The following is a 23,083-nucleotide window of genomic DNA, read 5'->3' as shown; positions in this document are numbered from 1 at the left end:
AACAAGCAAACCTGAGCAGGGTCATTTTAACATCACTCACACATTAACCCTGGTTCACACTGTGTGTTTTTGGCCGTCGCAAAGGACTGCTTCATGTCACAATATGAGGCATCTAGAGAGGTGACACACTACACGGACAAAGATTTCAGTAAGTCAACCTGCACGACGCATCGCTCCAGCAGGATACGCTAACATCAAAAGCACACTAATGGGCCATTCCCATCTGTACCGGGTCGGCCCGGGCCGGGTAGCCCCAGTCGGCCCCAGCCTGGCCCGGTTGATTCCACACATCCTTGTCTTAAGCCCATGTGGGCTGATTCTACCCACTAATCAGAGGCTTGCTCTAATGGAAGGTGTGAATTTGCTGTCAGCAGTGGGTGTGTTGGCCCTGGTTGGCCTGAAGCAGACCCCCTCAAGAAGAGGGCTGAGAATGAGCCTTGGTTGGCCCGGAAAAATACCAGGCCACCCAGATATGTAAACAACCTACGCTACCCGGCCCGGGCCGACCCGGTACAGATGGGAATGGCCCATAAATGTCACTAAAAGCTGACAACGATGAAAAGAGAAAAAGGCACCAACGTTAACACTTCTTTTATTAGACTCTGAACCAAACTCCAAAAAGGAGTGGTCCACATGTTCTTGCATGTAGCTTCCACTGTTGCTATGTTGCTAAAACTACTCTTGCACTGTACACTTATCACTTGTTTTTTAGGTCACTCTGTGAGTGTTGGTTCATTGGTCGATTGAAGACTGGAGTTGTAGGTTTTCTAACACTGCTTGATAAGTGTTTGAAGCTGAATTTGGTTGTGAGAATGCTCAATTAGCGGTTACATGGCCGGTCAAACAGGGCGGCCGAAGATCTGCAAAACACCCTCACGGTCACCAACTTTTGTCCCAATTCTTTTTGCAACGAGAGATTTTAGCCAGATCTATGGAGTGAAAATATGACAAATTTGCTCTGTACCAACCCAGGACAGCACAAGGTCACTGTTTCAGTGTAAATTAGGCCCTTCCCATCCTGAGTATACACTTTAGAAGATGCTCTCCAAGGACATAAATAAGGAGAGAAATCAGCACAACTATGAAAACGTTCATCTTCTGCATTCCTTCCAGCTGACACAAAAAATTGAGGATTTGAACAGTTATCCCAGAAGACAAAAAAGAAGATAGCCTACAAAAGAATTCCACCATTACACTTTAGCTGAGTTCTAATCTGCATTCAAACATGTAAATTATTTAAGTAAAAATTAAAATGGCAATTTAGATTTATTGCAAATAACTACATTTGGAAAAATAAAACATGTCTCTAAACATAATGGCAGATGTTTAGGTGTGTCACTTTTAAAGAACTTTAAAAAGTTTCCAGTGACAATACTTACATAGAAAAAAATACATGACAGTATAAAGACAAGAACAAGAAACACAACTATTATCTACTTCTAGATCAGGCATGCACTGATAGCATAAATACAAAAAGGTCCAAAACAACTGAGGGCAGAACGCAGCAAAAGGTGAGCACCCATAGTGGGAGGCAGCTGGAGGATGGAGAAAGGTAGGAAGAGTCAAAGGTCACAACAGAAAGATCAGACATTTTGTCAACCTACCATTAATTAGGCTGGCACTGCCAGGGGCATTAATGCCTGCAGCCCCATCCGTGGCAATAGTTGCAATGGGGTGGATAGGGGGATGGGAGCAGTCTAGCCAGTAACAATGAGGGTCAATCCGGAATGAACACACACATGCACGCGCGCACACACACACACACACACACACACACACACACACACACACACACACACACAAAACATGCCCAGTGATGTGCACACACAAGACAGTGAACAGAAATAACATGGTTATAGCACATTGCAGAGATTCAGGATACAATGCAAATGTATTTATCTGTAAGAACTACAGTGTAATCCTAGATATTTGAAAATGCTAAATCAATTATATTTATATTTTACTGATGATAAAAAACATTAGCGTGTAACAGAAAACAAGCATTAAACTCAAAATCTAAACATACTACAGAAAGAGAATCCCAGTTAATTGAAAAAGTAGCTTAAATTGTTTGGGATGCTCCGATCTGATCACGTGATTGGAAGGGATCGGGATTGGGAGGAAAATATCGGACTTAACCTTTTCAAACAACAAACATGACATTTTAAATTCACCCTGAGATAATGAGTTTTTAATGGAACAAAAATGGCTTAGTTTTAATTTCAACAAGTTCTTCTACATCTATTTATTTATTTATTTTGTACGAAAACAAAACAGTAACGTCACACAATTTACGGCAGGCAGGGATTCAGACACCAAAATGCAGCTGTTAGCAAGCAGGCTAACGCAGAGCTAACATGTCTCCTCAGGAGAGCTAAAATGTCTGCAGCTTAGTGGTATTTTAAACTGGACAGAGTAGGCAGAGCTACAGCCACTTGTAATGTGTGCATAATGGGCATTTAACATGCTGGAAATGGCAGCTCCATGACATGCTGCCTTCAAAACGGACTGCCTTCCTTTTGGGCTTTTCCCTTTGAGCATCAATAAAGCTAATCACCGGTCTCCATTAATTCCCAGTTTGCCACTAACAGTCCTAGTTCCCAGCAAACTCAGGCAAAAATGCAAAGCCAGCCAACAGAGAAAGATACACTAATAAATAAATAGAAATTGCCAAGAGATTGCAAAATGTGGGGTTAGCTTCCTGCAGCACCTGAGCTGTGAGGCAGTTGCAGGTGTTATATAGGGAAAAGTTAGCTTGCCACCCAAGGCTTCGCCTGCCTGCTCTGTCACGGGAACAGGCTTTGATCGCAGCTGCAGGGAGTAAACTATTTTAAATAAGAGCAACGCTGCTACTTTGAAATATATTCACTATATAAACACATTTTGTAATCAGTGTACTTTCCAAACAAGTGAAAGCAAAAACTTATAGAACTATTTAGACGTGTTTTCTTCCTATTTTAATGCTTTTCTGAAAAGTCTCGGATCGGGACTCTCTATCAGCAGATACATAAAATCAAATGACGCGGAATCGAATTGGGAGCAAAAAAACGTGATTGAAACATCCCTAAAAATAATCCTACTGTCAGAAGATTTGTAGACAACCCTTAACTATTCTTTACAAAATCTCACACGAGATAACAGAAGTAATTCAATTTTATTCCTGATAGATGATGCTTTGAAGACTTTAGTTAAATTTACTTGAACCATGTTATTCATGTAATGTCTATTAACATCACAAAATCATAAATTTAATTGCTTCATAACTAACAAATAACCACAACAAAAACATTTGATCTGCAAAGTAAAAGAAACAAAATATTAGAAGAATCCAATTCTGTGCCAAGAACACACAAACTGGTAACCAGTTAATTGAAGAGGCCAATAAACTTTATAATTCGGTGAAGTTTCCAAAATAGGTTATCTTTGAAATTGAGAACGCTAACATGAACTTTGGTTTGTGGTAAAAATAAAAATCTTTTACTCTTCAAATGTTTAAAGTCTGGAGGCTTTTTATATTTAAAGCAGAATTTCAGCACTTTTGGTATAAGATTCTTCATTTGTGTACAGTGAACAGTAGCAGTTTCCTCACACTTCTAATTCAACATAACATTTAGTTTGTTTCCATTGAAAACTCTTACTTTTTAGTAAATTACAACAAAAAGAGAATGTGAAGTTAACTATCCCCTTTCATAAAAAGAAACTGGATGATCACATAATTTCCTTTAGTTGTTGAAACTGATCAGATCAGTAAAAACATTTTTTTTGCTAAGCTTAAATTTCAAGTAATCCAAAATTTAAAATACTATATGGAATTTATTGGATTTCAGATCAGAAAATGATCGTGTGGTTTTATTTGGCTTCTAATGAATTGTCCAAGGGAGAGCAGTGAGGTAAAATAAGCTTCAAGGCATACTGTTATCATGCAAGCTGTAGTGGTGTTTGCTCATTCAAACAACAAACCTGTAGCAGTATTCAAATATGCAGACTACAGGGTAATAAAACTATGAATTCACCATCAGACAAAAGCTTTTGTTGCCTAAGTTACGCCGCACTGCTGGTACATGTGATGTGCCCCTGCAGGGGTGTCACTCTCATGTAATTTTTTCATAACAGAGAAATGAGATGAGACAGAGAGGCTGTTGCAGCAGGACTGCTGCAGAATATGAGTGAGTTAGTGGATGAGAGCAAAGCTTTGTTTTAGTCAGAAGGGGTTATGCACTCAGAAGTATGTCATCTATCAATACCCATCCATCCATCCATCCATTTTCATCCGCTTATCCGGAGTCGAGTCGTGGGGGCAGTATCCTAAGACGAGAGGCCCAGACTACCCTCTCCCCAGCCACTTGGGCCAGCTCCTCCGGGGGAATCCCAAGGCGTTCCCTGGCCAGGTGAGAGACATAGTCCCTCCACCGTGTCCTGGGTCTACCTTTAAGTCTCCTCCCAGTTGGATGTGCCCGGAAAACCTCACCAGGGAGGCATCCAGGAGGCATCCTGACCAGATGCCCGAGCCACCTCAACTGGCTCCTCTCGATGTGGAGGAGCAGCGGGTCTACTCCGAGCCCCTCCCGAATGACCAAGCTTCTCACCCTATCTCTAAGGGAGAGCCCAGCCACTCTTTGGAGAAAACTCATTTCGGCCGCTTGTATCCGCGATCTCGTTCTTTCGGTCACTACCCAAAGCTCATGACTATAGGTGAGGGTAGGAACGTAGATCGACCTGTAAATCGAGAGCTTTGCCTTCTGAGTCAGCTCTCTCTTCACCACGACAGACCGGTAGAACGCCCGCATCACTGCAGATGCAGCACCAATCCACTTATCGATCTCATGCTCCAGTTTTCCCTCACTCGTGAAGAAGACCCCGAGATACTTAAACTCCTCCACATGGGGCAGGACCTCATCCTTGGCCCGGAGAAGGCATTCTACCCTTTTCCGAATCAAGACCATGGTCTCAGATTTAGAGGAGCTGATTCTCATCCCAGCTGCTTCACACTCGGCTGCGAACCGCTCCAGCGAAAGCTGAAGATCACGTTCTGATGAAGCCAACAGGACCACATCATCTGCAAAAAGCAGAGACCTGATCCTCAGGCCACCAAAACGGATGCCCTCCACACCTTGGCTGCACCTAGAAATCCTGTCCATAAAGGTTATGAACAGAATCGGTGACAAAGGGCAGCCTTGGCGGAGTCCAACTCTCACTGGGAACGAGCCCGACTTACTGCCAGCAATGTGGACCAAGCTCTGACACCGGTCATACAGAGACCTAACGGTCTGTATCAGAGGGCCTGGTACCCCATACTCCCGGAGTATCCCCCACAGGGCCCCCCGAGGGACGCGGTCAAACACCTTCTCCAAATCCACTAAACGCATGTAGACTGGTTGGGCAAATTCCCACGCACCCTCCAGGATCCCCCTAAGGGTACTGAGCTGGTCCAGTGTTCCACGGCCAGGATGAAAACCACATTGCTCTTCCTGAATCTGAGGTTCAACAATCCGATGGACACTCCTCTCCAGAATCCCTGAATAGACCTTACCAGGAAGACTCGGAAGTGTGATCCCACTGTAGTTGGAACACACCCTGCGGTCCCCCTTTTTAAATAAGGGGACCACCACCCCGGTCTGCCAGTACAGTGGGACTGCCCCCGATGTCCACGCAATATTGCAGACACGGGTCAGCCAACACGGCCCCACAACATCCAGAGCCTTAAGGAACTCCGGGCGGATCTCATCCACCCCTGGAGCTTTTTAACCACCTCAGTGACCTCAGCACCAGAGATTTGGGAGGCTAACCCAAAGTCCCCAGAATCTGCTTCCTCACTGGAAGATGTGTCGGTGGGATTGAGGAGATCTTCGAAGTATTCTGCCCACCGATCCACAACGTCCTGGGTAGAGGTCAGCAGCACGCCGTCTCCACAATAGATAGCGTTGGTAGCAGAACGAGGGAGTCACCGGGAGGAGCGCTCTCCAGCACCCCCTCCAAGGTCTCCAAAAAGGGTGGGTAGTCTGAACTGTAGTTTGGTGCGTACACACAGACCACAGTCAGAACCCATCCCCCCCACATGTAGGCGGAGGGAGGCTACCCTCTCATTCACTGGGGTAAACCCCAAAGTACAGGCACCAAGATGGGCGGCAACTAGTATGCCCACCCCTGCTCAGCGCCTCTCAGTGGGAGCAACTCCAGAGTGGTAGAAAGTCCAAACCCTCTCAAAGAAACTGGTTCCAGAGCCAGAGCCATGTGTTGAGGTGAGTCCGACTATAACTAGTGGGAACCTCTCAACCTCACACACCAACTCAGGCTCCTTCCCCACCAGAGAGGTGACAAGTCATGTGCCAAGAGCCAGCTTCTGTAGCCGAGGATCAGACCGCCAAGGTCCCCGCCCTCGACTACCACCCGTCACACACTGCACCCGACCCCATTGGCCCCTCCCACAAGTGGTGAGCCCATGGGACGGGGGAACCACGTTTCCTCTTCGGGCTGTGCCCGGCCAGGCTCCATGGGTGAAAGCCCGGCCACCAGGCACTCGCCAACGTGCCCCACCTCCAGGCCTGGCTCCAGAGGGGGGCCCCATTGACCCACATCTGGGCAAGGGAACACAGTTTCCATTTATATAATTCATCATAAGAGGTCTTCGGGCTGCTCTTTGTCTGATCCCTCACCTAGGACCTGTTTGCCATGGGTGACCCTACCAGAGGCAGAAAGCCTCGGACAACTTAGCTCCTAGGATCATGGAGACCCTCAAACCCCTCCACCACGGTAAGGTGGCAGCCCAGGGAGATCTGTCAACACTTAAAGAGATAAAATGTCTCTTTAAGTGAGGAGAAAAGCTGCTTCTAGGGTGCTTGGCAGAAAAGTGGTAATTAATGACATGATTCATTAAAGACCATGAGTAGTTTTTAATGTTTAAAGGTTCAAGAACAACTCCTGAGGGTCAGAGAAAAGCGATACTCTACCTGTATTCTGATGTCCATCTTCCACTGCCCCTTCTTCCAGGTGAATTTGGAACAATAAGAGAGTAATAAACAATAATGCACCTGAACCCACAGAACCTGAATACTGCAGCTTGCAACTGTTCCACCAATACTCACTTCTTAATAGAATTGTTACTAGTATTATTCAGTGTCACATGCTGACTTATAAACACTGATTAAAGATTCAATAACAAAATCCATCTAAACGTTTTATACAGAGCTAACAGACATTAAAAAACAAAATTATGCAATGAGCTACACAGACTTTTAGCACATAAAGTAATGGAATGAGAAATATTGCTTTTTGAAGGTATGATGCAAGACAACACTGGCAGGCAAACACACACACACACACACACACACACACACACACACACAAACACAACAAAACCTCTTTCAGGAATTTGAGAAAAACCTCACAAGGAAAGTGAGGTTATTTAAGATATAATGACCTTACCTTTCTTTTCTTTCTTTTCCTCTTCTTCTGTGCTGGCCCCCAGTAAAGTAAAGATGATACCGGTCTGGGAGTTCACACCAACCGCAGTCACCACCATGCGTCCTGACCCCTCCATGACATGTGTACCTAAAAGAGGCATAGAAATGTAGCATGTAAATCCATTCCTAACCCCTGCTACTGCTACCACCATAACACCTTTAAAACAGGGGTAACCACGCATGTGCACTCGTCGTTTTCCTCTTTTATTTGTCGACTAAAATGTTCATCAATATTCATCATAATTTAGTATTGTAAGACAGTTTAACTCCCTATCAATTTGTGAACAGGTTTTGTGTTTTGGTTTGAGTTTTGTTAGGTCAGTGAATGCAACACAGCAGCTAGAATAGGTTATCGCGAGAATGTGTTTATTTTTTTCCAGTTCCTGTAGGACTGTTGTCTCTCGCTGCTCGTTGCATGGACACCGATGAACGCTGTATGTTCCAGAGCCGAAGACTGAACACAACAGGGTGCGTCATAAAACTTTGAATAAGCAGTCATTGTAACTTACCCTGTTGTTGGAAGAAGTAAACTTCGTGATTGAGATCCCAGTTTGTTGTGTATCTGCATGTACTCACACACCTCCATCACACCGGGAAACGAAAGCACGACAGTATTTATAGGTGTACAAATTTATGACGAAATAACACTGCTAAAGCGTTTTATAGACTTTAAGATATTGCTTTCACACTGGTTTTAGAAGTTCTGGAAGCATAAATTTCACCAACTTCAGATTGTACCGAATTCTACAGCTGCCCGGAAACTGTATATAACAGTTCTGTATTTCAGGTAGGAAAAGTAGTGGGATGTCTCTACCTGCTTTATGGAAACAGCTGTTTACTATGCCGGTAGCTAGAATAAAAGTTAGCTATTAGCTTCTATAATTTGCAGACTGTCAAAAAGAAGAATTATATTTATGTTTATGTATTTAGCAGACGCTTTTGTCCAAAGCGACTTACAAGTGATAATCAAGCCAGCAAACACATGAAAAGAGTTTGGATTGTCCTGAGCATGGTGTAGGCACTGCTAGACGACAATCCTTTGATGACCGGAGCGACCTGTCCGTGATATAAGCCTTTACAAGAGGATTAGATGGGAGCCGTACCGTCCAGGACTTTGTATGCTAGTGTTAGCGATTTGAATTTGATGCATGCAGCTAGCGGTAGCCAATGGAGCTCAATGAACAGAGGGGTGACATGTTCTTTTTTAGGCTGATTGAAGACCAGATGCACCGCTGCATTCTGGACCATTTGAAGAGGTCTCACAGTACAGGCTGGAAGACCGGTTAGAATGGCATTGCAGTAGTCGAGGCGGGACATGACAGTGTATTGCACCAGCAGCTGGGTGGCATATTGCGTTAGGTATGGTCTGAACTTTCGCATGTTATACAGCGCGAAGCGGCATGAACAAGCTACAGAGGCAACGTGATCTTTAAAGGTCAGCTGTTCATCAGTCACAACACCCAAATTTCGAACTGCCTTTGAAGGAACCTGAGATTGGGAATTATTCTGGATTGAGATATTGTGCTATATGGATGGTTTTGCTGGGATGGCAAGTAATTCAGTTTCAGAGAGGTTGAGTTAAAACGGTAGGATTTCATCCATTTTGATATGTCAGAGAGACAGGTTCGGGCAGAGAATGTGTGGTCATCTGGCAAGAATGACAGATAGAGTTGGGTATCGTCGGCATAGCAGTGGTAGGAGAAGCCATGTCATCGAATGATCTCACCCAGTGAGGTGATGTATATGGCAAAGAGAATAGGCCTTAGTACAGAGCCCTGGGGGACTCCTGTGGCAAGATGATGAACAGCAGAAGATTGTCTGAGCCAAGATACACTGAATGATTGTCCTGTGAGGTATGATCTAAACCAGAAGTGTGCTTTTCCTGTGATGCCCATACTAGAGAGTATAGAAAAAAGGAAGCCATGTTTGAGAGAGTCAAATGCAGCTGATAGATCAAGCAGGATAAGTACTGAGGATTTGGCAGGATTATTAATATTATTATTATTATGCTTTTGTTTGTTGGTATCATGGCAGAGCCTGGAAGTAAAATAAAATATTTATGCCTTTGGAGGCAAAGCAGAGAGCTAAAATCACAGCGATCATTGGTGTAGCCTACGCTCATTTGAGGGAGTTAAAAGAGGCTACAAAAACACAAACTGATAGATGGATTTACTTTGTGGCTTATTTATTATCAGTTGGATCGTCTTAGCAATAGCTCGTTGTTAGCGCTAGCTACAGCAGGTTGCAGCAGGGTTGTTAACAGTTGTAATTCCACTTTTATATGTGTTGCTTTAAAATTCAAATAAAAAAAATGTTTAATTTCTTAATAGATCCATAATTTACAGGTACAACTGAACAGCCTTGGGCTCTATTCACTCGTCAATATACATTGTCTTAATTACCAAGGTTGTTCAAGAGTTTTTCAAAAGAAAGATTAAAGGTGTAGCAATCAATGTTTCTGAAGAACCGCCCTCTCAACATTCTTTAACATGCGTGGAGCATGCTCGTGCATGCTCTGTTTCCAAGCAACTGCCGGCTTTGCATCACCTGTTGACTCTAGCAAATTCTTTTTTTTCCCAGAATGTCGGATTCTCCACCAGTAAGTTATATTCCATGTAGCATTACGAGCATCTTCATAGCTAACTATAGCATTACAAAAAAAAGCTATCAATTAGCATATAAGTTATATTGTTTTGCTGATTGGTTTAGAGCTTTCCTGAGGAAAGTCTTGTTGGTTCCGATTCGGACTACGAGCCCGTGCCGTATCGAGTATAGAACTGTTAAAGGGAATGATGAAACTGAGAAAATCACATCAAATTGATCAAATTATAATTTTGTCATTGGTTATTTTATATGTTTCAACCACGAAAATGAGCTGACAGCAAAATATAGACTTTTTGTCCGGTACCAAACACACACATACACACACACACACACACACACACACACACACATATATATATATATATATATATATATATATATATATATATATATATATATATATATATATATATATATATACACACACACACACACTACATACACAAAGAACATCATTAACCTTTTGGATAGTAAGTTGATGTGGGTGAATATGAGGCTAATTAAGCCAGGCAGGAAAAGGCACACAGCTAATCAGCTAATCCACAAGAGGAAAAAAAATTCAAGACGTGGTATCAGATTAACCTACATTTCTATTATCAGTGATTTTCTTTTTTTAATAAGAAAACTACAACTACAAATTACGATGTCTGCTGCAGGAAAGAGAAACAGTAAAGTAAAGTAAAGCATAAGAAAAAAGAAAAACATGGAACATTTTCTTCCAGGCTGCCATTTGCACCTACTGCTTTGCTTTTCAGAAAGAAAAGGTTTAGTTGTTTTTAATTTCTGAGAAGACTGTGACCTGCATTCCATTTAAAAGGTTCACTCACAAATTTCTACCTGCACTCAGCCTAATAACTGCACAAAACATAATCATTCTTTCTTTACTAAATGCAGGAAAATCAAATATGTTATTCGACTGGAGAGCAACATACCAGACAACAACATGGGATCTTTGTCTGCAGACTTTTTGACATGGTCGGACTCTCCGGTCAGTGACGATTCATCAATTTTCAGGTCATTGCCCTGAATCAACACTCCATCAGCCGGGAGAAGATCACCTGTATCAACACAAAAAATCTGGTTTCCAATCTTAAACTGTTTTTCACAGAGAAGACACTTTGACTAACTACAAAAATGTGCTGTAAAAATTGCAGTTAATAACTCTCTGTGGTCAAACCGAAACCAAAACTCCTTGGTGTGTGTTCGCCTTTATAACAGCTTAATCATACAGCCGTCTCCCAGACTTCCTAAGTGTCTACAGGAGTGATTCATCACTAAATGAAATAAATAAGCTGTGTTCATGCTCTAAAACATGCAGGAAACGTGCTCAAACCAGACTGCCACGCCAGGTATGTCAGCTCCATTGTTTTTCTAAGTCCCAACACAGCGGCTCGCCAGGCTAAAGCTACAAGTGTGATATTCTGGCCACAGAGGGCGGTGGGGGTCTGACTGATATTCCGTTAACCCTGTAAAGAGTCACTGTTGCACAAATTGGCTCAAGAAAATGATTTAAAAATATGAACAATTTGCTAAGTATGGCTTTAAAGTGCACTTTTTAACTCTGTCTTGCCATGTGGTGTCAGCATTAATTTATGTAGCTAGCTGAAGCAGATTTCATGTTTTATATTTTAGTTTTATTGATTATTTTTTGCAAAATATTTTGTGTCTTTAAAAATCTTTGAATTTGGTCAATTCCAAGCAGCGTTTTTGTTGATTTAGTCTGCTCACCTCACATGGACTCACACTGACTAAATAAACAAAGAAAGTAAAAAAAAAAAAAAAACTTAGAACAATTACTCCTTATATTTTAAACAGCTTACCAATAATGGGTTGCTAACATAATACTGGCAAGAGTAAAAAAGTTACAAATAAAAAAAATAAAGAAGGAAACAGTACCTGCTGCAATCGGGATGTAAACCTGTGCAAAGCTACTTGCAAGTCTGGCACTATAATCACTGGACCTCCAAGTCTATTGCAAAGAAATAGTTGCCTGAAGTTTATAGTATATTGCCTAGTTTATACTTCTCCATGAGCTTGAGTGGGTACCCATCACTTTCAATGGATAATAAAAAAGTTGGGCATGTCTCTGTTGCCGTCTGCAAGCCCGTCAAAGAGCCCTTGTGCCGACAACAAATGGCGTTGCGTGTCTCCGTACCAATGCAGACGGAGAAGTATAAATTGAGATTAAGCTACAAATCCTGTATTGGCCAGGGGAGGCAGGTTGCAGATCAGAGACTAGCTCCCGGGAGAGGAGCAGGGTCTGATGACATTTGTTTCCATTGACAGGATTTTCTAAGTAAATCTCAAAATCTGCAAGAAACTGCATATATGCAGCCAAAAACGGGCTAGGGTTATTTATTTATTTTATTTTTACATGAGGAAATAACAGTATCATATGGTTAAAAGTGCCAAAAAGAGACTTTTACATGATATGGCCCCTTTAAATAAATCGGGCTGCTCAAGGTAGATTTCACAACATTTAATCCCCTTCTGGAAATTAGGTTATAATCTGTATTTAAGATTTTGAAGATTAGTTCACACATGATAAAGAACTATTGAGCCAGTGAAAGCAGTCGGAGGGCATTTCTGACAAAGCTAAATATATCAGAACTTATTTGAAAGTTTGATTCATTTTCCACAGTAAAGATCCAGAACAAAGAATCAATAAGACACTTTTTAAACATAAAACCTTCTCACACCCACCATATTTGATCTGTGCGATGTCCCCTACTACAATGTCAGCCACGGGCAGCTGTATGACCTGGCTGCCTCGGACCACCTGGAATTTTTGCTCTTGCTCAATTCTGCTCTGGAGTCCACGGAACTGCTTCTCTTTGGACCAGTCATTGAACGCAGTCACTAGAACTACACACACTACAGACAAGAGGATGGCTGCACCCTCGATCCAGCCGGCCTCTGACTCGCCTTCATCCTCCACTCCACCCGCCGCTGCACCACACACTGCAAAACAAGAAGAATAAAGTGCACAAAAACAGGCATAGTGTGTTTTATTCCATGCACAAAAATGCAGAATGTAATCTTCTAGGTAAGAATGCTTTTATTCTGAGTCACAATGACTTAACTATGATGTTGGGGAGCCACGGTCAGAGCATTGCTGCCAAATATTAAAGCTATGCATATTTAAAAATGTTATCATATATGTTTTATATTAAATGGATGGGATGCATGTGGGTATCTTCTCAGTCATTGTAAAAATCTTTGCAATATGAAAGACAACTCTGAAATTAAATTATCTCTGGCTTAAAAGGCCCCAGGAGAATTCACTTCTCTCTCCTCTTTCATGTGCCCTGCTTCAAATAAAAAACCCCATTCCACTGGCTGCATGCCGATAGGATAGGTTATATTAGGGAATGAAACAAGGCTTATTCCCAGAACTCTTAGTCCTGCATCATGTAATAATAGTGGAGCTTCTGTATTTTGAACTAAAGGAAACATAAACTTTAATAGTTTACCTAAAAAGGCCCTACATTTTATTGGTTAAAGAGCAAGTCACCCCCTACCAGAGTCTAACTCCACTCTCACTTCATGTTTAAAAAATGCAACACATGCTGTTGCCTGGCAGACCGAGAGGGCGGAGCCACAAACAAACACACACACACAGGCTCACCACAGCATTGTGAGATCATAATGTACCAGTTTACATCATAGCATATCTCTTAGCCAATAGTGGTGGCAGATTTAAATTCAAATATTGTGCAGAGTTTTTACCTGACAACGGCACAACACTGCCAATTTTAGGCAGAAAATTAAAATTTTAACTAAAATGCACTAAAGTGCAAAACTATTGACTGCACGTGTCTGCAGCATGATTAGACACTCGTTTATTTAGTTTATCAGGGGAAAAAGTTGATTTGGGGGTGACTTGCTCTTTAAGTTTATTTCATCCTGCTTGGTCACTGCAGTCCAGCAAATACTGTTTTCAGGCTGTTTCTTCATGGTTGGGTCTGAAAACTGATGCCCACGTAACCTTTGTTATTTCTGTCAGTCAAATGAAACTCATCAAGTTTAAAAATACATAAAATAATATGAAGAGATGAGGAAAATCATTGACATGATGAAGATTTTTATTTGATGTTATAAATATATTATTAAATAACATTAGCTTGTTTAACATCAGAATCAGCTTTATTGTCATTGAACATGGAAAAGTGACTTCACAGCACAACCCACAGCATATTAAAAGCAACTTCAATAGGACACATTTTCATCAAAATACAGAAAGGTCTGAATTCTTCATGCTGCTGAAAGTTTAAATATTAAAAAAAATTCCTTTCAGGTAGCTTGGAAGTTCAGTTTCTTGAGTGAGAAATGTGAGGCCACTGTGAGAAAGTTTGGCAACTAGTTTTTAAACAAATTTGAATGAAACTGAGACACAACTGGACACCGACTAAACTGGGGTGAGTAAATTTGCACAGAAAATGTGTTGCAAAAGCATTCTATGTACAAAGTCAGCAGGATTCCAACTGAAACTTTTCATATTTTATTCTAAATATGTCACCAATCAGCACAGTCCAGTGGCGTATGGGATATATACATCTTCCCTTTGGAGTTGACTCCCGTCTAGCTGGTCATGTGGGCCTTCCATGAGAGTCTGTTCCTACTTCTCCACGCCAAGAAAAATCTTGGCGTGGAGAAGTAGGAACAGACCTTTAAATGTAATCATTAGCATCCTCCGTGCTATTGTCATCAGCATTTTTAAATTGCTTTAGAAGATGTCTGCATCCTGTTGAAAGGAAAATGAATGTATTTTTTGTGATAATGTTAGAATTAATGGCTCTTGTTGCTGACTCAGCATCACTTCACAGTCTATGCCTTCAATTCCTGTCTCATGGCTCACAGAGTTGATGTATGGATCCCTGGGAGCTCAAGGTTATTTCTCCTCTCAACACTTCGTTAACCTTTCCAGCGCCTTTCTTATGCACAATTAATAAAGTCATAATGTCACAAATACACAAATAGTCACACACACACAAATTAGTCCTGCATCTCACGAGTCAGCTGACCTGTTAAAACAGGTCAAAAACAAAGTGGGACCTGTCTAAGCAATTAAAAAGTGTGTTTAAATGTGACTGTGAGTGCCACTACACTCACCCTGTCCGCTGCTCTCTCCAGGAGGGTGGTAGAAGGAGAGGCCCAGTGAGATGATGGCAGCAATCTCGAGGATTATTAGAGTAACGTCCTGTAGCGCCTCCCATACTAGCTGTAGAAAGGTTTTTGGCTTTTTTGGAGGTATCAAGTTTTTACCAAATATTTCTTTTCTTTTGTCCAAGTCGGTTTGGACACCAGCAAGACCTGAAAAACAAAAAGGCATAAAGACTCTTCAAATGATTTCTGATAACACCTAGAAAAAAAATGATCATAAGCATAAAAAAACATCCAGGAACAGAAAAGTGTGCATCTTTTGAACTTATTTATAAAGACGAACATTCGTCTAATTTACAAAGTCGGCATCACCCCAAACTTTGAGGCTGACTAAATAGCATCTGGCTGCTCTTGAAAAGTTTGCTAACATTTTAATGTGGTTTAATTTAAGCATTTAGGGGGAAACTATATTCATGGTAATTACAGCCATGGCAAAGAGCGTCGGATTCTCTGTGGTCTGCAACAAGCAGCTGGCATGAAATATTTACTCCTGAGAGTTGGTGGTAATTGCAACTTAGAAAAAAGAGGGCATTTGCCTTCAGAAATACCAGAGCAGCCATGTTGCAAAAACTATAATTCTGCAACTCTTCCTGTGATGAGGATTTGAGATTGTTATAAATGATTTCTGTGATATAAAGATAAACAGTCAAAGAAATAAAACTAATACTATAACTGCTGTTTCACACAGAGAATACATATTCATACTGTGTGTGATTATACAATATTTCAATACATTGTGTTTAACTTTCAGAGACCAATAAATATAAGTCCAAGTATGTAAGTGGTGTCAAAACAGGAATATTTCTCTGTTCCAGTTCCAGGAGCTGTTGGAGGGAGGACTAGCTTTCTCCGCAATCAAAGTTTACATGGCAGCTATTCTGCTTGTCATATTGGCACAGATGGGGTGACTCTGGGGGGCACACCCCCTGGCTGGCCGTTTCTTGAAGGGGGTCCACAGGCTGAGACATAGCATCAAACCAAACGTTCCTTCCTGGGATCTAGCTCTTGTGCTGGATGCTCTCTGTGGTGCACCAATTGAACCACTTGAGTCTGATATGGAGGATTTATCATATAAGATAGCACTGCTTCTAGCATCTGCTAAACGTGTTGGGGACCTGCGTGCCCTTTTGGTGCACCTTTCGTGTGTGCAAATTGCTGCTGATGGTTCTAAGGTCACGTAACAGCCTAATGCTTTTATCTCCCATCTAGTGATTTCATCTAGCCACAGTTCCATGATCATCGAGTTGGCTAGTTTTTGTCCATTTCTGATTTCAAAGTAGGCTTCATTTTTGTGCCCGGTATGTGCACTGCATGTCTACATCAACCATATACTCAGAATAAGCAGTTGTGTGATCAGCTGTTTGCTTGTTTGGCAAGCCAGCAAGGGTCTCCGTTTACCCTCAGGGAGTGAGAGCTCATTCAACCAGAGGTGTGGCTGCATCCTGAGCCCTTTTCAAAGGGGCCCCAGTGAGCGACATCTGTGCTGCTGTCAGTTGGTCTTCACCACAAACTTTTACCTGGATTTACTGTCTGGATGTTACTGCCTTGTCAGTGGCTTACTGTGTTCTGTCTGCGTCTCAAGGCTCACACTAAATTATCGCCTTTCGGGCTCATGTGTTCTATGGCTGTTCTAAGGGGTGTGTATATATATCCCATACTATATGTCAGTGGTCCTCAATCGACGGCCCGCAGGCCATGTGCAGTCCCCAGGGCGACTGGCGAATGTGAGGTGTGCTGCCACATACAGTAGAGGGCTGGTGTAATGAACAGCCAGTAGCAAGCAGGACAGGTGTTGTCCTTTCTATTGTAAGCTTGCCTGCTGGTGGTGGTCGAAGGGACCGGTGGCGCCAGTGCTCGGCAGCCTCGCCTCTGTCAGTGCGCCCCAGGGCAGCTGTGGCTACATCGTAGTTCATCCCCACCAGTGTGTGAATGTGTGTGTGAATGGGTGAATGACTGATTGTGTTGTAAAGCACCTTGGGGGGTTCCAGGACTCTAAAAGGCGCTATATCAAATACAGACCATTTACCATTTACCATCTTGTGTGTTCTGTGCATTACAGCCAGCAATCCAAACAGCAGCAACACCCCCACACTCCGACATTCATATAACAGCAACCCCCCAGCACCCCACTCCCGGTCCGTGTTCTCTGAAGGAGAGGAATGAGATACATCTTTATTGCCCCACTGTTCAGCCGGGCTGGGTGAAGAGTGGTTATTCAACTGGAGCATGGTGTGTGAGCAAAGGTATTTATAAGCAGGTGGTCCTTGCCCCCTTACATCACACGCCATGTGGCCTAAAGGCATGATTAAAGGTGTCTTCAGTCAGACCATGCGAGGGCGTGATATCCCATACTATATGTGTTGTACCTATAGTAATAATGTTATGGCATTTAAGCTGAAAAATATTGATTCCCACACTATGTTAACAAATGCAAATGGGAAGTTTTTAGTTTCAAGATATGTTTTGTGGTTAAAAAATTACTGATCAGGTGTAGCATTGATCTTTTCATCTGATTTCCATTTTCAGTATTTCTTTCTGAAACCACAGACAAATCACTTCTAATTACCAGCTTGAATCTTGGGAGGGCCACAGATCTGCAGTTTTTACATAATTCTGCTGAAGCAATGAGGGCCTCATGCTTTGATTCTGTCCACCTCCTCATAAACTGTGAACTGTTGTACAGAAATATCTCTCCAGCTCTTTGATGCAAAGAGCTTCATGCTGGCTTGAGGCAGGATTTATTTTTAGAATACAGTACAGCAAATTATTTTTACACCAGGTCAATAATAACCGAACAAACTGCTTTGGCAAGAGCAGTGTTTGAATTTTACTTTTCAAAAATTTGGAATGATTTAATAATTTAACGATTTTGTATTTTAGATATCATAATTCAAGTTCCATTCATATGAGTCTAAATGCAGTTTAATCTTCAATTGTTATGATAATTATATAAAAGGAGTACTGCACATTTTAAATTATCTGTCACTATAAAACTTCATTTTGGTATTCCAAAGCAAAGCATATCCTTCCTTTTACAGATTAACTTAAACTGAAACAAAGAAAAAATAACATTATACCATATGTATATATACACATATATATAGATATACATATATACACACCACATACACCACATAATTCTCATAGAATTCCACTCTTTCTTTCCTTGTGTAGTTTTTTGTTTACTTGTAGCAAGATAAAAGCAATTTCTCTTGACTAAACAAATAAACGATAAGTGGATTTAAAAGTGCAAAGTGAGCTCTGTCTGCACAGAATGTATTGTATTGATTCTCGCTGCTGATATAATTATAACCTCTTTTTAAACATCTGCCTTGTGGAGTGTTTTTACAAACTAACATATGTTGCTTTGCTTTCTTGAGAGACACAGTAGCAATACATATAGTCTTGGTTAAAATGATAGTATATTAAATCAATTACCTTACAGTTTCAAGGTAAATCTGCACTGTTGATTTGTCATAAACTGTTGTTGGCTATGAACTATTTACATTGTACCCTGCTCAAGCTACAAAGGTGAAATTAAGTGGATTTGGGGCAATGTAAATAAGTAGTATTAATGCTTTCAGCACTAAATCGTTATTTAGTTGCTGAGTGTGCACAATAACCACAGCGTATAGTCACAGTTGCTTTCTCTGTCTCCCTCACAACGGCACACATTCATTGCCCCTGCATTATGTCATCCCACCTACGTCACCGGGTCTCCCAGGATCGGCCCTGGATTGCACCAGATAATTGTGCTGCTGCCGAGGCTTCACTTCTGTGACAGTTGAGATAATTTGATAACACACACACACACACACACAACATCAGAAATATCGGGGAGAAATTTATTTTCCAAAAGACATCAAATAGAGGATGCTAGTGGACAGCAGACTCAATGAATGAAGCGTTTCTAGCGCCTACTTTGCACTGGTTCCATATAGATCAGGCTATAAATAGCTTCATTAAATATTCCCCTTTAATTGTCTCTGTGAGAAGGCATTGCATGCTCTCCCACTGATCTTCTCAGCACCCTGCCTTACATCACAAATAAACATGACTGCATGAGAGTGTGCCTGAACTGGTTTGAGTCGTGACCACCTACTTGTGCTGTTGTGTGGTGCAAGTATGCCTGCGCTACACTAATACACCAAAGTACTGAGGCTCATATTCATCAGCTGAAACTACTTGAACACATACAGACATAGACAAAATTGCTGGTACACTTCAGTTAATGAAACAAAAACCCACAATGGTCTCAGAAATAACCTGAACCTGACAAATGTAATAATAATTTAAAAAATCTATGAAATTTAACCATTGAAAGTCAGAAATTGCTTTTCAACCATGCTTCAATGGAATTATCAAAAAAATGAACTCGTAGAACAGAACTGGACAAAACTGATGTTACCCCTAAGTTCATATTTTGTTGTACAACCTTTTGAGGCAAACACTGCAATCAAACGATTCCTCTTTTAGAAAACAATGACGCCAATTTGCCGCAACGCTGAGCTGGCATCAGGGAGCCTTTGGTCATTTATAAGAAATTAGACCATGGCGGTAATATGGCACAATCATGTCCTTTTTACAAAAGATGCGCAAAGCCGGTAAAAAGGGGGGGAGGGGGGCGGCCTCTGCACTGCTGCAGACTTCCGTTTATCTTGTACATAATTGAATTGTATTGCGATCGAAGACATGCTCATTACATTTTTTAACAAGTCGCTCCTTAAAGGTGTCTGTCCTCCACAGTCCCTGTGCTGTATCTGGTGATCTGACCTCCATCTCTAATGGAGAGAATCTCCTGGAGCTCTGCATTGCTCTAGTTTATCATCTCAGTTGGTTCTGTTTTCAATAGCAAAACGTACAGCCCATGTTTACTTTTATTTTCAATATAATTGCCAGCTGGAGCTCGCCAGTAACTCCCCACGTGATGATGACACCTCTCTCTTTTGCACCAATACGTAATATGCATTCACAAGTCCGGTGTTGTGGCAATATAAATACCAAGCATGGTGGCACAAATGCCGCAAAATTCCTGCAATGCCATGCCGCCACGGAGCATTCATAAGACACATCATGGTGGCAGTATTACGCTGATTTGCAGGCATGGTGTGTCTTCCAAAAAGGGCTAATGAGACTTCTGCACCCCTCAGCAGGTATTTTGGCCCACTCCTCATGAGCAATTTCTTTCATTGACCAAAAGGTACCAACAATTTTGTCCACAATTGTACACACACATGCACTCACTGAGCATCCAGTTCATCTTTGTAAATACACAAGAAAAAGTATCCTGTAAATTATTAGCATGTTGCTTTTGCTAAGTTATTTTCTGTTGTTTAGCTGTGTCTGGTGGAGGTAAAACCCAACAAAAATATCTAGTCACGTCTGCAATACTTATTATTACACTTGTTATACTTATTTATTATTGTTGTTATAAACACAAAGTAGTAGTAGTTAGCCGAGCAATATTTTTGTGGTATGATGACATCATCGGCAGGTACAGGACCCCGAGCAGATTCGGAAACTACACCGCCAGAAAACTAGCATCGGCATTGCATTCTCTTAATTTAATTAAGTACCATTAAAATCTTAGGAGTCACACCAAGGCTGCATGCTTTCTGCTCCACAGGTAACAACATTTGCCGTATATATTTTTAAAACTAGCAACAGTCACCGTGATATGGTATAAAACTACCCTATAATGCTGGGCCCCCCCAGGCCACAAGGGGTCCTCAAAGGGGTGACAAACTTTGAAATCAGAACCGCAACAGTAGTGAGATAGTGAAAAGTTGTCATTTCACAGCACTGCTGGTCATCTCACACCATCTGATTTGGCCCTCTGGATCTATCCCAATGGGTCAGTCAGAGATTCACGGCACACCAAGAATATTGGCTGTGTGGCACCCCTCACCCCCCACCAAACACCCCTGCTTGGACATAGAGATGGTAGCAAGCTCCCTAGTTTGCACCAGACAGCAGATCCTTTTGCTTGGGGTCCCAAGAACACCTTGCAGTGCCACTAGGAAGAAAAAAAAATGTCTCTTTTTGCTTCTAATCTGAAATTAATTATCTGTATTAAGACTTGTGTTCCAATTTTCTGGAGCTAAATTCAGGCCCTGTATAATTTCTGAAACTTGGATGATAACCAGTTTTGATTGTGTTTATTCTAATGTTTGATCAGTGATCTATGTTTGAGGCAGAGTCTACAAGGTATGCAGCTGGTAGGCTTCAGAAGAACCTAGCAGACTCTTGAGTATAAAATATAGAATTAATGTGACTAAGGGTTGCATTGAAGTCAGAGTAGAAATCCCACATAAACCCCTCTAATCTTAAATAATCCCTATTTGATGTAAAATTTCCTATGGTTTCAAAATCCTACTTCCATATAAGCAAATGTGAGAGAAACTGTTATGCTTTCATGTTTGTACAAGGTAAATGTGATCTTTTTCAGTCGGAGGAAATATGATGGCATATTTTAACAGTTGCCCTTTTTTTGTCAGTGGCTAAAAATAGATCTCCATGGAAACACTATGCATCCCACTCTCTGAACAGAAATACCCACGACTCTGAACATTAGAGAATGTGTGAATTTTCAAGTAAGTGTGGTCTTTTTGTTGCAAGAAGATGCACGTGTGTGTGTGAAGAAAAATTGTGCGAGGGAAAAAAGAAAATATGGACAGTAAAACCTGAAATGAAATGGCGACCTCTAAATGTCCTTGTAAACGGAACTGCCACTGTGATAAATAGGGGGATTTATCTATTATAGATTTACTACTGATGAACTCCTTGAAACTGTCTTGTTAAACTTTCTGGCTCTTTGCCTGCTGAGCTCTGTGTTTGGATCCATCTCAACACAATAATCATATTTTACTTTATATTACAAGTTTACTGATGAATTAGTTCAATAAAGGATGTAAATTACAAGGCTTAAAAGTGAAGGTTTTAAAATGCAAACATTACCTTTGAACATGAATTTATTTTCACTTTATTATATTTACAATTTTGATATAGTTATGCTGTGGTGCTTTCTGTGTGTCTAGATTTATACCTTAGCTGCTAGGGAGGTGTGAAAGGTTAAGACCTGATTTTTTGAAGAATGCTCATTAGAAAATGTTGAAATACGCAAAATGCAGATGAAAGAAAAATTGCAACTTATGCTCTGGTTTGTTTAGTAACCGATATCATTGGAAAGTAAAGCTTTATTTATGCTTCTCTGTCAACTCGAGTGCAGCCACACAAACACACTGACTGAGACATTTTTCTTTCTTTGTCATATCTCTGATCCACGATAGTGTATTTAATATTATGTATTTGTATTTCTTTTTAACACAACTTCCATCCACTAAATAAACACCTGCTGCAAATATTTTTATAACTTAAACGAAGGTTGTATAAATTTCAATGGACTTCTTCCACAAAACATTCTTTGATCTACTCCGTGTCTGCCCTAGATATCTTCAGCCCTCTTTTTTTTCTGTTGACAGATTTCAAAGAAGTGGCATGCTGACCAATCACACGCTTGTGCTCTTCCAGGACATTATTTCCAGGAAAATAAGTTGATCTTTGTGGTAAGACCTTGTAACCAGCACTAATACAGTTCTCCTCACAAACAGCAGGTGTCCTCAATGAGAAAACAACCGGCTACATAAATAGGGTGTCAGCAGAAGGTGTGTGGCAGGGGCGGTGTTAGGCCCGGCTACATGGGCTGAACCCCCGGATGTTTTATGAAAAGCCCCGGATCTAAATCGCGAAAGTAGCATGCAGTACCAAAGTCCAACAGAGAGGGAGCAGCTGGCAGTAGTTTGTATACAGCCTGCCTGAGCCTCCACCACTGAAGAAGAAGCCTTTCAGCAGCCGGC

The 23,083-nt window shown here is 41.4% G+C and overlaps 1 protein-coding gene across 14 annotated transcripts in view; it reads right to left on the bottom strand.

Annotated features, from left to right (window-relative positions):
* atp2b2 (ATPase plasma membrane Ca2+ transporting 2) overlaps nucleotides 1-23,083 on the bottom strand; it is a 77,538-nt gene that overhangs the window by 33,705 nt on the left and 20,750 nt on the right. For 6 of the 14 annotated variants that reach the window (XM_054735998.2, XM_070549376.1, XM_015959089.3 and 3 more), the window contains exons 2-7: nucleotides 15,177-15,377; nucleotides 12,768-13,025; nucleotides 10,997-11,122; nucleotides 7,423-7,548; nucleotides 6,948-6,980; nucleotides 1,605-1,697 (exon numbers count right to left, since the gene is read on the bottom strand). In XM_054735998.2, the coding sequence (XP_054591973.2) occupies nucleotides 1,605-1,697; nucleotides 6,948-6,980; nucleotides 7,423-7,548; nucleotides 10,997-11,122; nucleotides 12,768-13,025; nucleotides 15,177-15,377 (837 nt within the window). The remainder of the gene's footprint in view (nucleotides 1-1,604; nucleotides 1,698-6,947; nucleotides 6,981-7,422; nucleotides 7,549-10,996; nucleotides 11,123-12,767; nucleotides 13,026-15,176; nucleotides 15,378-23,083) is intronic. The other 8 variants (XM_054736001.2, XM_015959094.3, XM_015959096.3 and 5 more) reach the window with 3 other exon arrangements.

This window comes from Nothobranchius furzeri, chromosome 3 (assembly GCF_043380555.1).
Source record: "Nothobranchius furzeri strain GRZ-AD chromosome 3, NfurGRZ-RIMD1, whole genome shotgun sequence".
Taxonomy (NCBI): Eukaryota; Metazoa; Chordata; class Actinopteri; order Cyprinodontiformes; family Nothobranchiidae; genus Nothobranchius; species Nothobranchius furzeri.
The sequence above is the reverse complement of the archived record's forward strand: the minus strand, read 5'-3'. Positions and strand labels throughout refer to the sequence as shown.